The following is a 16,424-nucleotide window of genomic DNA, read 5'->3' as shown; positions in this document are numbered from 1 at the left end:
CACTTGCACATGCATGGCGTGGCCGGGGGGTGGCTGATCTGGGCTGGGTTCAGCTGGGTTGGGCTCCAGGTGTAGCTTGGGTTTTACGGGGTCCCCACGGGTCCCTCGTTCTATACGACTGCACGTCTCGGTGCATATTGTTCTCATGGCAACAGCGGAAGAGGACTTGCGGGCGTATCTCAACATTCACTCGTGTCATATGTGCTGACATCCATTTGGGCCAAAGCAGATGCCACGGTCAGAGTCAGCAGGAGGGAAGGGTCTCGGTGAGGCAGTGGCAAGGGTGGGGCTGTATGACACTTGTCCAGGGGAGTGAAGAATGGGGGCCAGCCTTCTCCCTCACCTTCTGATCCTAAAGCAGCTACCGTCACTTTATCATCTTTATTCTCTGCTGAGCTCTGATAACTCTTGTTGTTGAATTATGTTTCTTTTGTGTCTACTGTTACCAGAATATCCACTGACGGCAGGGACTTTTTCTGCCCTATTCACTGCTACACGTCAAGCAGCTCCCTGGCACGGGATGGGCATTCACTAAATCTTGAATGAATGAATGAATGAATAGTTCTGTTTGGGGGATGGGGATGGTAGTGTTGGAGCTGGGTCTTGGGATCGTAACCATAACAGGTATGTGCTGGGTGTTTGACCTGGGTTATGTCGGAGGATCATCACGCATGGCCCTCCACAGGCCAGAGCAAAGGCAGGATGTTCTGGTTAGAGCTGTAGTGCCCTGACATAGCACATCTTCTTAGAGGATTGGAGAGAGGTCCAGCCAGGTAGAAGAAACAAGTGACACTAGAACCCAGTTGTCAGGACTGCCATGTTCCATACCTGTAGGGGAGCCATCAGGTCAGAGTCTGCAGAGTGGTGCCCCTGGGGTTGTGCAGTGCACAACCTGAGAAGCTGTTCTGGCAATGCAGCAGATCATGAGGGACCTCATGTAACATGTCAGGTTGGCTGGATGCCTATTCTAGAAGTTGTCTTTGTTTAGGACGAGGGTGGACATTGAGTGTCTTTTAGCAGAGGCCTGCCCAAGCTATATGACAAGTTGGAAGCTTCTAGAGGTCCTCTTGTTTTGAGGCACATGGTGGAAACTTGACAGATGCCGAGCTTGGAAGGACAGCTCAGTGGTACCCCAAAGCTCGAATCTTGAATTGTGCTGAGTAGGGTTGTATTTACTGGAGACCCCAGACATCTCTTGGCACAGAGATGCTAGAGTTAGCTGCAGGGTAGCATGAGGGAGCCCCCCCCCGCCCCGTTGTCTGCAGACCTCCCCACCTGTGTAGATGCTTCAGGTCCTTTCTGGGTTCTGTGCTCCCCATGGGCCCCCAGTGCCTTTGACTTCACCCAGTCTCTGCTGAGCCTTGTCACAACTCAGCTAAGAAACGTAGGGAAAGTCCTGGACTTGTGCTCAGGTCCTGTGCTTGCTGGTTGGGGGCGAGGCCAGCAGTGGACCTGCCCCCCAGGCCGTACAGGTCTGGCCAGGCTGCCTTCTGATGTTCAGTCCCCTGGGTTGGGGGCAGGTTTTTATTAGCGTCTTGAAACTCGAACTCTGTGCTTGTTGGGGGGTGGGTGGGCAAAAGAGGAAAGAGATGTGAGCTCCAGTGTGAGCATCGTCAGGAGATCACAGCCTTGTAGCCTCATGTCTCTGGATTCAAGTCTCTTCCACAAAATGAGAATACGAACTTTACTTGTTGTGACAAGTAAGCAGGATAGTGAACGTGGAGGCTCTGAGCAAACTCTGTTACGGTATTGTCAGTAGACACCAATTTCCCAGAGTCACTCAGAACATGTCCCCTGGGAGCTGGCTTTCTCATGAAGTAAACAGAGTAAACGGACAAACAAGAAAAGGGTGGGGGAATGCAAAGTGCAGAGACTTCTCTGCAGGCTCTTAAACAGGAAAATGTTATAGAGAGCAAGGGGGGGCTGGCCAGGGCAGGCCTCTGGGAGGAGGGCACATAGCAGGGACCTGACTGATGAGGACCACCTGCAGTCTGCAGTGAGCTCCAGAGGGGGGCGCCCCTGGGCACTGCGTGGGGCCGCCCCAGGCTCTGGCCTGGCTTCCTTGGGTTGGGGAGGCTGGTTACCTGCAGAGGTGCCTGCTCCCTCCATCCTTCCTGCCCCACGGCTCCTTGGAGAATTTTGTGTTTTGTTTTTTCCAAAACATCTAAGTTCGTTTTAATGAACAGAGGCTCCAACGTGGTCTTCCCCCGACACAGAGCATCACGAGGTCTCTGAGGGCGGCTGACAAGGACGTTGACATCCCAGAGCGGCTTTCTCTCTCTGGGTTTCCTTCTCCCCAGTTCTGGAGTGTTCTGGAATCCCCAGGCTGGAATGAGCCTATGGGGTGGGGTCGGCCTGGGCAGGGGAGGCACCAGCCCTCCTCCGATGGGATGACTTCTTTTTTAAAGCCCTGCTTTGAGCGGTCCCATGTCCCCGTGGACTGTTAGAAATGTACAGGATATTGTGATTCATCAGATTCCAAGGGGAAGGGTTTTGTAAAGGAATTTTCTCACGGCTGTGTTTCTGAGCTGGGGTATTACAAACACTTCATCTGGCTGTCATGGGTTAGATGAAGCTGTCGTCTAAATGTTTACCCACTTGGGAGATTCATTCATTCTCCTCATTATTTTAAAAATCTTGTGTTTTTTTTAAAAAAAATAACAGTTCTTTTGCAGTGAGACTGCTGCCCAGTCTCTTTCTTTGGAGAAAGGGGGCCACTGGGGTAAGAAGAGGTGACCTTGGTGGCACCCCAGAGCAGGGCTTCTCAGGCTCATTGTGGGGGCGGGAATCACCCCGAGACTGAAGCCTGGTGTGGGGCGTCCAGAGGAACAGGCTCACGGTGGCACCACGGCCCCCCGCCTGAACCCCCCAAGGAGCCAAGGGCCACGCATCAGGGCTCCTGCTGGCCTCCGGAGCTGCTTCCCAGGGGCAGGTGTCCTGTGTGTGAACCCTGCCGTTGGAGCCCCCCCGCCGCCCCGAGGCGGTCACTGTGGACAGTGGTGGAGACAAGAAGCCCTCCTGCCATGCTGCTGTGCTCGGGGGTCACTGAGTGCAGTGTCCGAGCCAGTCTTTGTTTCTGAGACCCGCATCGTCTTGAAGCTGTGTGACACCTCCCTGACGCAGTGTGACACCTCCCTGACCAATGTGACTGCCATCCATCCGGCCTCTGTGCTCTTTGCAGGCTCAGCCTTATCCTCTGGATATTTCCTGCAGGGGACGGTCTCCCCAGCTGTCCTGGCCTGCACAGTCCCCAGCAAAGTGACTGAGCTTCATTCCTCTGTTCAGAGGCTGGGGTGGGAAAGAGCTGGGGTGCAGCGGAGGCGATACTGACTTGAGGGCTGGGTCCCAGGGAGATGATGAGGCTGGGAGGTCAGGTCTGTGATGGTTTCTGGTCTGCTCCTCTGCTGACCAGAGGCTGAAGGGGTCGGGGTGAGGGACGAGTTGTGACGTGGTTGCACTACCTCAGGTGGGTCTGGGGAGCACGGGGGAGGGTAAGGAGGCAGGGGCCCGCCAGGGGAGATGGGGGGCTGAGCAGGGCTCTTGGGGAGGAGGAGGGGCCTGCCGGGTGGGCCAGGTGTAGCTGGGGGCGGGGTACAGGGAAGGCAGCCCTGGAGGGAGAAGAGAGACCCTCCCTCGTTACCCTGAGGAGCCCCAGGAACTTACTCTAGAGAACAGCAGCGCTCAGGGCTCAGCATGAAGACACCCATTTGTCCCAGTCACGTGAGAGACACAGTTCAGACTCTCGCCAGGGTTCAAGTTTTCCTTGGGTCTACAATTCTTAACCTGTAGCGGGAACCAAGACTCACGGATGTGTTTTAGAGAAACGACAGCCTCCCTGCTTACCCCACCGGGTCCTCCCTGGACCTGGGCCGCTTCCCGCCTTCGGTGGCCCTGGGGGCGGGGACAGTGTCTCAGTCACCGTGGACTCCTCGGTGCTGGCACCATGCTGGGCTCACCGCGTGAGGAGTGAAACTCGTTTTTTTCCCCATATCGATTAGCACATCCATTCTGCTAAGTGAGACATGGTTATAAACGTGAAACAGGAAATGTCTGAATCTGAAGAGCTTAAAGATACTGCTGTTATGTGTGCCCTCGTGCACACCTCTACCACTTTCTTTCAGAACATAAATGTCAACAGCTCCCACAAGAGTGCCTTAGGGCAGGTGTCTGGGTGGCAGTTTTAGTTTTCAAAATGTCCCATATCCTTTCTCGGGGGAGGTGGGGTTACCATATGTAAGTAGGCCAGGGGTGCTTGCAGGATGGGGCTCTGCGTCATGGAATAGAAGAGGTGAGCATGGGAGCAAACCTGTCCCCTGGTTCTGAGCCCTCGCTCTGTCTCCGTTCCTTCTCCTGTAAAATCGGAACAACATGGCCGGTCTTGAGTGGATTAAACAAGGTGAGGCAGGTCAAGCATGTGCCTGTGTCCAGGACCTAATGTGATGTGAGGTGATATCCCAGGCAAGGAACTAAGGCTGGGAGGAGAGTTTCCTGGCCCTGGCCACACATCAGGCCACATAGCGGGGTCACCCGGGAGCATGGGAGACCACTGCCCAGCCCCCCAATCACCTGAGCCCCCCCAGGGGTGGAGCTGGCCGGGCGACCATCACCCAGGTGGCTGTGTTGCTGTGTGTTTTGCATGTTGAGAGCCTCTCCCACAAGCAGAGCAACTCCTCGCTCCCAAACCTTCCTCCCCGCTAGTGGACCCTGGCTTCCTGGATGGAGGTCTCCTTGGCTTAGCAGCATGGCCCAATCTGATTTGTGCCCTGGACTTGGAGGCGGCGAGTCACCTGTAGGGCCCTAGCTAATCCTCCCGCCACTTGCTGCCTGGCACCGGGGGATTGCTGAGCTCCTTCCAAGCTGTGGAGCTATGGCTGCATGGAACAGAGGGGTTGGGCGGGAACAGAGCAATAGCAACTAAAGAAAGGACCCTTTCTTTAGTCGAGGCAAGTTTAGAGAATTAAGGGAGCTCTGAGAATCCCACAGCCTGGGGCTCCTGGGAGAATTCTCTAGAAAGGAATAAGCTCTCTGGGAGGCAGAGGGAGAATTCCCTGGCATGGGAGGGACCTGCAGGACCCACATGAGTCTCCAGCGTGTGGCCCAGTTGTGGCCATTTGCATCCACGTCCCTGCACACGTGAGCTGAGAGTGCAGGTCAGGAAGGGGTGGGCAATGCCCTCTGTAATTTGGGGTGCTCAGGGGACAGGAGGCAGTGTGACCGACCCATCCTTGCCTTCCCTCCAGCCTTTCCGAGGGGGTCCTGTCCAGGCCCAACCTTCGCCCTCTGAAGTGAGGGGTCAGGACTGCAGGGACTTTCGAGAGGAGTTAGCTCTCAGCTCACAGATGGTGAAGGAGGAGCTCAGAGAAATTACCTGATCTAGCAGGTTGCCCATCCAGCAAGGGGCAGCGCCATAGGCCAGGCCGCCTCCTGCCCCTGTTTTCTGCACCTCCAAGTGGAAAGCGAAAGGGGAGCTTATTTTAAAATAGGCATAGTTCAAGGAAGGGAGTGCTGCCCCATAGAAATGGTCTCCAGGTGCAAGCTGAACCTGAATCCTGTTCTGCTCCTTGGATAACCATCTTTGGTGGAGGTTGGTCTGAAGCTTTACCACTGTAGTTGCTCTCTGTCTGCAGAGCAGGTGTGGTTTTCTTAGGCGGGCAGCCCAGTGGATCATGACAGCAGTAAGCCTGACGTAGCCTCAGCACTGTACACTTTACAGAGTCTGTTCCGTCCACCCCGCCAGGTGGTCAGGCAGGGCCTGTTGTGGGGTAAGGAGACCCCTGAGTGTGAAGCTCTGTCCCTGGCCTGGTGTGGCAGCTCAGGCTGGTTGTGGCCAGGGCCAGAGATGGGCCTGTGGCCCCAGGGCAGTTTGCCTTGTCTGGAGCCTCTGGTTGGGAGTCGTGGACACTGGTAGGTATGGGGCCCAGACATGCGAATCCTCAATGTGCAGCTATTCCATTAACCTCCAGGACCCAGAGCCCCATAAGGCCGGAGACCCTTGGCCTTGGTGACTGCTGTATCTGGACCCCGTGTGAGCTTTGGCAAAGTGCAACTGCTCAGTGAGGATGCGTGAGGTACAGCCTGACCTTGTTGACTAGCTTCCTATACCATGAACTTGGGGCCGGGCAGATTTCCAAGGCTATACAGTCCCCAAAGGGAGGTGGCCTCTGGGTTCGTAGAAGTTCCTGGACCTCAGGCCAAGACTGGCTTTCAGACTCAGCGTGGTCTGTGTGATTTGCTTTGACTCAACATAAATTGGCGGCTCTTTGGACTATCAGGTATTTAATAAGTGACCTGAGGCCATATGGATACTGACCGCTCAGGTGGGAATGGCCTATCATGCCCAAGCAGAAGTGGAAGAGATATCCCATGAGATTTTGAAGTCGCCCACTTGCCGCATGAATGGTGTAGGCAATCGGGGCTGCCCAGACCCAAGAACACAATGAGGTGTTAGTTGCCGGAACCAGCCATCCAAGGAGCTTTTAAAATCTGCATTTGATGACCAGTATCGAGACACACCTCACCTACTAATAAGTTCATTATTCAGCGGGCCTTTGCTGAGTGCCCAGGCCTGCAGGAACTTTCTGCTGAGGGTGGTGGGTCAGCGTTGATCAGCCCTGATTAAACAGAATTAGAGAAGAATATGGTGTAACTGAGAGTCCCCAGAAAATTCATGTCGGAGTTAACCTCTCTTATTGTCTATTAAACCATCTTGTTTGAAGATCTAAAATTGACTTCCCTGTATTTTTCACCTATTCAGAAAACATTATGCTTTTCTAGGAGAACATTTTCTTTCTGTAGGTCTAGAAATGAAGAACTCTTCTGCCTCCCTACCCACATCTCAACTACAAACTTCAGCCTAAACCACACCCTTCAGAGGAGGGGTCTGGCCTCCCCTGGTAGGGACCTCAGGGAACCAAGGTGGGGAGGGTGTGAGCTGGCCTCTGGGGAAGTGGGAGGGGCCGGACCTGGAAATGGGCCTCATAGGAGCTGGAGAAGCGGGAGAAGCTAGAACCTGGTCCAGCCCCAAATGGGACCCAGTCAGGGTCAAAGACTATGGCCATTAGCAACAAGCACCAGGAAATCAGATGTGGTTTGGATGTTTGGGTCCATATCCAAGGTTACCTGTGGCAGGAGGCGGTCAGGTCTGCGGTCCCAGCAGCCGGCAGAAGCCAGCTGGGGACTATAGACAGCTAGGGGAGTCTCCAGGGGGCTAAGGATGGAGGAACAGACTCTGAGTGCCCAAGAAGTCCTTTGTGCCACTGTACCAAGCTTGCAAAACAGATGTCTGGTGCCCAGAGCTGCCCTTTCCCCTTCCCGTAGCTTCCTCATGGGACCTGGGTACTGGTACTGGCAGGTGGGTTGGCTGAGGGGGTGCATGTGAATCCCAGCCACCTACACACCTGCAGCACCACGTGTAAGAGAGTGTGATGACCAGGTCAGCCCAGGACTGCTGCATGTCCCCTGTGACCTTCCATACAACCTGCAGCTTTCATACGCTCCTGGCTAGGGGATCTGGGGTTGGTATGCTCTCCTACCCTGCTAATCAGCACAGCAGCTAAGGGTACCTAATAGGTTCTCAGTGGTGGTTGAACAAATGAGTTAGTGAGTGAATGAATGAATGAATTGGGTAGCAGAGGGACTGCTCAGGCCACACAGGTGGACGGGATTGGCCAGTTTAGCTGTGGTATGAAGCAGGAGGGGAGAACAGCCCCTCAACTCAACCAGCCTTCCAGGCACGGGCCTCACCCGCCCGTGGTAAATGGGACAGGGTCTGCTCCAGGGACCTAAATACCCCATCGAGGGCAGGGGCTTGCTGGGGCCCTCCCCGGACACCAGGCAGCTTGGGGTTTGAGTTTCGTTACCACCTGTGCCCCCCTTCTCCATCCCTCCTCCTGAGCATGTGCCTTCCTCATTGTCCTTTTCTCTCCTCGGGGCACAGATCCTGGCCAACGTCTTCCTCTACCTGTGTGCCATCGCCGTGGGCATCATGTCCTACTACATGGCGGACCGCAAGCTCCGCAAGGCCTTCCTGGAGGCCCGCCAGTCGCTGGAGGTGAAGATGAACCTGGAGGAGCAGAGCCAGCAGCAGGTGAGGCTCTTTCGGGGTGGCCTCAGGGCAGTCTGGGCCCGGGGCCGGGGACCGTGGCTAGAGAGGGGCCAGGGGTGTGGGGGCCAGTACGGCAGCCCCCCCTGGGTTTGGAGTTCACTGCCAGGGTCAGGTGTTGACTGCCTCCTGGGCCTCTCGCCCTCAGAGGGCTCCTCCTGACTTCAGGGAGCTTCTCTCGCCGGAAACTCCCTCCTCTCTCTTCCTCTGTGCTTGACCTAAACCTCCCCTCCTTCTGTTTTGTTTTGTTTTGTTTTCCCCCTGTAATTTAAAACTTTTTAAAGAACTACCTGATCCAAGCAGTCACCAATAACTCCCTGTGTTCCTCTCTCAGACTAAAAAGTTCTGTGTGTTTATTTTGAATGCTTTTTCCCTGCGGGCATCACTTCAGGTCCGCCCTCCTCTGCCCACCTTTCTGGCTCTGCGGCCCACTGGCCCTGAGCACCTGCGGCGGGCCCGGCGTTGGGTCTCTGCAGCCGCGGTGGGCCCAGCCGTACCGGAGGCCTTCCCGGTGAGGCCCCCCAGCCCGCTCCCCTCCACCCAGGGCACTAAGTTTCCTTCACGCTCAGGGCAGGTTCCTACTTCCTTCTCCTTCTAAGTCATTGATGAAGAAGTAAAACCAGCCCAAACCCTGGGGACCCCGCTGTTTACATTTTTCCACGGAGAGAAGTGCGTACTGCCCCTGTTGTTTACTGGCTTTACTCCAGCCCAATCCACCCGGTTCTCATGTGATTCAGTCTTTTAAATAGTTTCTGGTCTGGATTCATCTCAAATGCCTTTCAAAGGTCTGCAGAAATTACATCCGCCAACTTCCTGTTATCCATAGGTTTATTTCCCCCTAACAAACAAACTCAATAGGTGGAAAATACAGGATTGTCTGTGTTGGGAACCATGTCATTTTGGGTTCAGGTGCTGCTCTTGGCTCTGGATTCACTGAAATTGCTGTTTTCACAGACCCTGCCACTCAGGTGGACAGAGCCATAGTTTTGGGGGCCACTGTAGAAGCCTTGCCAAGGAGCCCCATTGGCGGGCCTCAACTTCTCTCAGACGGTGCTCTTCAAAGGCTCACACTGAGTCGTTTGCTGAATCCTGAGCATGTGTTTTCTCTGCTTACCAAGGAGAGCTAGAAGCTTCTGAGCTGGGCCTTGGACCCAGCTTCTTCAGAAAGCAGGTTTTAGAAGGGGACACTCTCCAGCTTCCGTTGCCACAAAGGGCCAAGTTCAAGCTTAGCAGCTCATTGCATTTGTCTCCTTTTCCCCATCCCTGCATCCCGTGGTCACCCAGGAGCTGCTCCTGCTTGAATGTACGTAAAGAATCCCACTTTACTCGCTTTATAGTCTCTTGAAAGGTGTTCTTCAGTTTCTGTTTTTTTATGCTGTCTTGTTTCTCTTTGCATCTCACGTCTCCCACTGTGGAGGCATCCCTCTGGGTTCTCTACGTTAAAAAATGCCTGTGTCCCTGCTCAGCTAGGTCAGGAGTTCTTTTTTTCTCTAGTATTTGTGCAGTTTTCAGCATCCCTGTCAACCTTGTCTGTCACACAGCATATAATTGGCGTAACTCGGGACATCTTCTGTCACATCGACAGTGTTTGGCGGGGGGGGGGGGGGGCGCCTACTGGGGTGGTGGGGAAGGTCGTGCATCTCCCCTGGATCTGTTGTTCTCTGCATAGATAATTTAGACAAGCTGCCCACCTCTCCCAGCCTCGCTTTCCTCGTCTGCAAAGCAGGGTATTGATACTTGGCTTGTGGGGTTCCCTGCAGGTAGAAACACAGGCGGAAGGGCTTTGTAGACTGTGGAGCTTGGACATGCTGGTGATCAGGCTGCAGTGCACGGGCCACGCAGGGCTTGGGCATTTTCTGATGCCCCCCTCCGGGCAGGGTCAGTGTCAGGAGCCCACATCCTGGCAGAGAAGGCCCTGTGGTGTGCTCCAGGACGCCCGTGTGCTACGTCGCCGCCAGGGGGCGCTGCAACCTCTCCGGGGCACCCTGCGGCCCCACCATGCTGCCTGCCCAGGGCCACAGCGGCAGAGCGGACTGGCTTCAGGAGCAAGAGGTCCAGGGAGGCAGAAGGGAGGTGCTGGGCGCAGGAGAGGCACAAAGGTACATCCCTGGGCCGAGCTGGGACACCGCAGGTGCCTGTAAATACCCATCACGTGGAATGCATTTGTCTCGCCCAGCTCTAGCCTCAGTGTGACCTTGGGACAGCATCTTCACCTCTTTGGGCCTCACTTAGTTTCCCTATGTGTAAAGTGTACCTGAGAATAAAACCTTTGGCGAAAATGGGATAATATGAGTGAATCCCTTTGGAAAGGAGAAAAGCCCTGTTACCAACAGGAGGGGTGGAATTCTGCAGCCCACCAGCACCACCGTGCCCCGCAGTTTGCTCGTGTTTTCCTTAGGGCTCTGGTTGACTGTGTGCGTGAGGGAGATCTGCTTGCATTTTTACTTTCTTCCCATGTCCTTGGGAGGTTTGGGCATCGTGGTTGTGCTGGACTTAGGAACTAATTTGAGAAGTGTTTCCTTTTTCTAACCTGGGAGAGCTTGAAGAACACACAGGTTCTTTACAGGATTAGAAGGACTCCCTAGTGAGGCCCTGTGGCTCAGGAGTTTTCTTTATGAGATTCAGTTTCCTTCACAAGTACAAGGTTTTTGGTTTTTTGGTTTTTTTGTATAAGTTATAGAATGTTTTTGTTTTTTCAGGAACTTATCCATTTCGTATAAATGTCACATTTTTTACATGTTTATCCTCTTTTTATCTTGTTTGTGGGATTTGTGGCAATGTTCCTTTTTCTTTTCTTTTTTTAAAGATTTTTATTTATTTATTTGACAGAGAGAGACACAGCGAGAGAGGGAACACAAGCTGGGGGAGTGGGAGAGGGAGAAGCGGGCTTCCCGCCGAGCAGGGAGCCCGATGGGGGCTCGATCCCAGGACCCTGGGATCACGACCTCAGCCGAGGGCAGACGCTTAATGACTGAGCCACGCAGGCGCCCCAGCAATGTTCCTTTTTCATTACTGGTTTTGGTAGTTTGTGCCTTCTGTCTTTTATTTGTCCTTAATCTGTCTTGCTGAGGTTTGTTAATGTTTGAGCCTTTTCAGTGAACCACCTTTTTATTGCTCTCTTTGTACACTTCCATAATTCATTGTTTTTGACTTTGATTTTCTTTTACTTTCTTCAGGGTTAACATCATGTTCTTTTTTTACCTTCTCAAGATGGAATTTAGCTAACTAATTTTAGCATTTTTCTTTTCTAAAACATGCACCTGATGCTATGGATTTCCCTCATCACTTGTTTTTTGCTTTCTTCTACAAATTTTGATATGTCCTAATTTCCATCGAGTTATCTTTGATCTACAGGCTATTTGAGTGTACATTAATTAATTTGCAAACAGCCAGGGAATTTTAAGGTCATCTTTTCATTATTGATTTTTAGTTTACTTCTGCTGCAGTCGGAGAACATACTCTATGATTTCAGTCCTTTGAAATTTGTCGGAACTTGATTTTTGACCTTGCATTTTTTAATGATTTTGATGCACTTAAGGACAACATGTATTTTCCAAAATGCATCAAAATATCTTTCAACAATGAAATAATGTTGATACGTGTCAATCATGATGCATTTGCATCTACCCCAAGTCAGTACTTTTACCTTTTTGGTCACAGTGCAGGACCTCACAGTGCTCAATTCCCTCTCCCCCAGACTTTTGGGCGATTGTAATGTATGTTAACTCAACATATATTTGAAGCCGCATAAGACGGTATGTTTGCAGTCTTCCACAGCAAATAGCCAATGCGCATACTTGCCCCTGTCTGCCCTCTCAGATGCTCTCTATTCCTTCATTTCTGTGCTTCCCTTTTCTTGAAGAATTCCCTTTAGTGTCACTTTTCATGAAGGTCTGTTGGTGGTAAATTCTCTCCATTTCTGATTGCCTGGAAATGTGTTTATTGCTTTCAGTTTTGTAGTTCACTTGTCGGAGGGAGAATTCTAGGTTGACTCTGCTTTACTCTGAGCCCTTTGAAGGCATCTCCTGAGATCCTGTGGCTTCTACTATTTTTGTTGAAATTCCAGCTGTCAGACATACTGCTGCTCCTTTTAAAGGAATGAGTAGTTTTTCCTCTGGTTGCTTTTATAGTTTGTCTTTGGTGTCCACGGTTTCATAATGATGTGTGTAGCACTTTTCTTTGCAGTTACTCTGCCTGGTATCTGAAGAGCTCTTTGAATTGATGGTTTGATGTCTTTCATCAGTTTTGGAATTTTCAGCCAGTATCCCCTTCTGCTTCATTCCATCCTTCCAGGACTCTAGGTGTCCTTATTAGACATTTTTACCATATTCCATAAATCTGTTTTTGTTGTTGTTTTTTTCCCTGAATCTCCCCCCCCCACTTTTTTTTTTTTTTTTACTTTCAGACTGAACATTTTTACTGACCTAACTTCCAGGTTACTAATCCTCTTATCTGCTTTGTTAAATCAATGCTTGAGCTCATCTGTGGAATCTTTAATTGCACTATTTTTTCATTTCTAGAATTTCCACTTGATTTAAAAACAAAACAGTTTCCAGTACTCCAGTTAAGTTCTTCTTGTTGTCATCTATTCTTCGGAACATACGAAACATTTTAAAGGCTCTGACAACTGCAATATCTGATGTACCAGTGGGTCTGCTTTTCCCTATTGACTTTTGGTTTTTCCCTATTGACTTTTGCCCTCTCATGACATCCTGGCCTTTTAAAAAAAAATGCTGGATAAATTAAAGGCTGAATATCGTGTACAGAGAATAGTAGCGGCTCCGGTGGGTGTGTCTCTCCAGAGAGGATTTACTTCTCTTGCAGCTCACCTTGATCCACTGTGGGGTCAAGAAGATTTAGGGCTGGGTTTTAGTCTGAGAGCTGGTTTCTCTTATGTCTCCTCTTAGGAAATAATTCTTCAGGGGTTTTAACTCAAAGTCTGGTCCCCCTCTTGAGGGACCCTGAATTCCCAGCACTAGGAGACTGCCCACAATCCCCTTCGATTTTAGCCTCTCAGCTGTCGCTTTCTGCTTGAGTTCTTGGTCTCTCGCGCGTCCTGTAGCTTGCCGGTTGGCAGACATGTCGAGGGGGTGTGTGGAGAGAAAGGTTCTCTCCTCTCTAGGACCTCACCCCTGTGCTCTGCCTTGAAATCCTTGCTCACTGATCTTTGTTTCTCTGGCCCCTTGAAAGCGTATAGCCTTGCTCTTTGGCCGGCCTCTGAACCCTGGCCTCAAGGGCAAAACATGGCCGAGTGTGTCGGGTTCACTGAAATGGGTTTCCCTGCCCTCAGAGACCTTGTCCCTTCTCGTCATAGCTCCCTGCGTGGTTTCCCATGGTCCTCGGATAGCTGTCTTATCCAGCGTTTATGGTTGGTCCTGGCTGAAGTGTCGGTCTGGTGCAAAGCTCCTCTCTAATAGCAAGAAGCAGGGGGTTGGACATTATCTTCAATGTCTTGAAGTTAATTTTTAAGTAGCTTACAGTGTACATGGCATAAAATTATGAAGGTGTGAAAAAGGCTCTACCATGGAAACTAAGGTTCCCTGCATGGCCGTCCACCTTGCCACCCCTCAGACCACCACTGTCATGTCTTGTGGACACTTTCAGGATACCAGTTACTTCCAAATCTGGAACACAGACCTGGCACACGCATGCAAGTAGTATACCCCCTCTTCTGCCCCAGATCTTTCGCCTGCTGTCTTTGAGAGAGCTCTGAGGTGACATGGCATTGCCTCATCCTTGTTAACGACTGTGTTGTATTCCATGATCGAGAAGTAACGTTTCTTTAACTGGGCTCCTAAGTGTACGGTTCAGTGGCATTCAGTTCACAGTGTTGTGGGCAACCTTCACTGCTGTTCATTTCCAGGATTTTTTCATCATCTCAGACTGAAACTCTGTGGCCATGAAACACTAGCCCCCCATCCTCCTTTCCTCTGGCCCTGGCCACCACCACCCTACTTTCTATCTCTGACTTTCCCTTTCCTCGGAACCTCATGTCGGTGGAATCACGTCGTTGTGCAACTGGCTTCTTGTGCTTCGCACAATGTCTTCAGAGCTCACCTGTGGTGCAGCACGTGGCGGGACTTCCTTTTCAAGGTGCAGTAATACTCCGTTGCCTGCATACAGCACATTTGTTTATCCTCTCATTTGTGGATGCACACTTGGGTTGTGTCCGCCTCCCAGCTGTGGTGAATCGTGCTGCCGTGAACATGGGTAGACAGGGACCTGTTTGACTCTCTGCTCTCGATTCTTTGGGGTATATACCCAGACGTAGAATTGCTGGGCCATGTGGTAGGTCTAGGTGGTAGTTCTCATTTTTTGAGAAACCAGGCACGTACATTGTTGAGAAATGTTACCGAATTGTCTCTCGTAGAGGTGCAAAGAATTTACACTCCTCCCAGCAATGAACCAGAATGCGCTTAGGCAGTTAAATTTCCCTTGTTTATTGAGAAAATGCTTCTTTGATATGGAACCCTGCAGCTCCTCCAAAAATGCCTGTTTGCAAACCCCAGTGGCAGGGCAGAGGTCCCATGGAGGTAGTGACATCCTGTGAGCCCTTTCCTGCTGCTTACTCATTTGGCTCAAATCACAGCCAGGTAGACTGAGGCTTGGGAGAGGTTTTCTTGTTTGTATTTTTTAGCACACATTGTACGGTATTTGGTAAACGCAGACAAGTATAAAGAAAAAAACACTGATAGAGGATTATTCCTGCAAGTCTTTTTTGTTTTTCTATGTTTTGAGGGTGTCTTCACCATGTTATCTTGATTATGGAAGTAACACCTTATTCTCATAGATAGCTGTTAAGAATAGCAGCTAAGAACCAGATCTTTGAATCTGGATGCCTGTGTCATGTGGTTACTGTGGGGGCCGAATGTAGAGTGTGTTTTGCACGGTGCCCGCACCTACGAGGCACCTGGGCTATCTCCCTATCGGACTGTTGTTGTTGGATAAAAATCTGAAGATAGAAGTATAGAAGAGACCACCCAAACTTCCCATCCTTTGGGTGTTTCTTTTAAAAATAATTTTAAAAACTACATCATGATAAATTGTGTTCTCAGCTAAAAAAGGTTTTAGAACTTTCCATGTTTGCTTTTTTTCCTTTTTCCTTTTACAGAGGTGAAATTCTTATAACATCGAGTTAACCATATGAAAGGGTGCCATCGAGTACCTTCTCGATGCTGTGCAGGCAACCACCTCTAGTTCCAAAACATGTTCGTCACTCCAAAAGAAAACCCTATACCCAAGCCTGATCTTTAAGCCCACTTAAGAAAGGCACTGGGTGAGCGTTGGGTCAGCCCCGAGCAGCAGGTGCATTTCCTTGCCAGTAAGGACCAAGACCTGAGATCCTTGCACACACCCACTGTCCTGTGCGCGTGCCTCTCCCTGGGACTGACACCAGGGTCTGAAGCCTGCACCAGAGGCAAGTCCGCCTGGTGAGCTTGGACCTGGGATTTGCGTCCATCGCTTCCTGCAGCATTTTCTGGACAACAGTGAGACCCGGCTTTCCCACCTCCTCACCGTGTGATGTTGGCACTCTGCCTGTCTGGTCTTCAGTTTTCTGCAAAAGTGAGATTAAAGATAATGCCATTGTCACGGAGTTGTCTGGAAATCATTTGAAATAAGAACACTGAGTTGAGTCTAAATAACGTGAAGCCCTTTCATGGCTCCCGCCCTGGGGACACTGGCTGGAGGAAGGGCCACAGGTAGGGTGAGACCCAGCTTGCTCCCTCCCTGGGCAGCGGGGTGGACTTGACATCCCGGGAAGGCCGGCTGAGTGCAGGTGAGGAGGGGAGGTCAGCAGTCCCATTTCACTGTCCTCCTGTGAGGACCTCTGGTGAGAATAAAAATGAGATCGTAGATGGGAAAATGCTAGAAAGGGCTGCAGAAAGTCCTAGAAGCCGGTTTGGTTGTGGCTCCCATGTGAGGGGTTGTCTGAGGTCAGTGCCACTGTGGCCACTCACAGTGTTTAAATGACTTTGTGAAAAATTCCTAATTCAAAAATTGCTCAGTATATCCTCTGCAGAGGACACTTCATTTCAGAGTTTAGTTATATCACGGTCCGTGTCTCACTTTGTATTTTGTCGGCGTGTATTTATCTTGTTTCCCAAGCTGCCTGGGGAGGAAGTGGCGTGTGCGCCGAGGGGAGGGCCTGCCCTGGCGGCTGGGTGGCCTCCAGTGGGACGGGGGTCTCCAGGCCTCCTCCCCTTCCTCCGATGGGCTGAGGGGATCCCATCCCAGGTCCTCTGCTTCTGTTTTCCTTGCCCCTGTCACCTGGGAGGTCATACTCTCCTTCGCCAAGATGACCAACCTCCTGCTGATAAAGGCA

The 16,424-nt window shown here is 51.4% G+C and overlaps 1 protein-coding gene across 2 annotated transcripts in view; it reads left to right on the top strand.

Annotated features, from left to right (window-relative positions):
* ADCY3 (adenylate cyclase 3) overlaps positions 1 to 16,424 on the top strand; it is a 77,282-nt gene that overhangs the window by 27,179 nt on the left and 33,679 nt on the right. For both annotated transcript variants that reach the window (XM_088026340.1, XM_028099424.2), the window contains exon 2: positions 7,937 to 8,086. In XM_088026340.1, coding sequence (XP_087882466.1) covers positions 7,937 to 8,086 — 150 coding nt within the window. The remainder of the gene's footprint in view (positions 1 to 7,936; positions 8,087 to 16,424) is intronic.

Source organism: Eumetopias jubatus, unplaced genomic scaffold (genome assembly GCF_037043125.1).
Source record: "Eumetopias jubatus isolate StellerSeaLion01/CBP00866 unplaced genomic scaffold, mEumJub1_p1.0 scaffold_9, whole genome shotgun sequence".
NCBI lineage: Eukaryota > Metazoa > Chordata > Mammalia > Carnivora > Otariidae > Eumetopias > Eumetopias jubatus.
The sequence above is the reverse complement of the archived record's forward strand: the minus strand, read 5'-3'. Positions and strand labels throughout refer to the sequence as shown.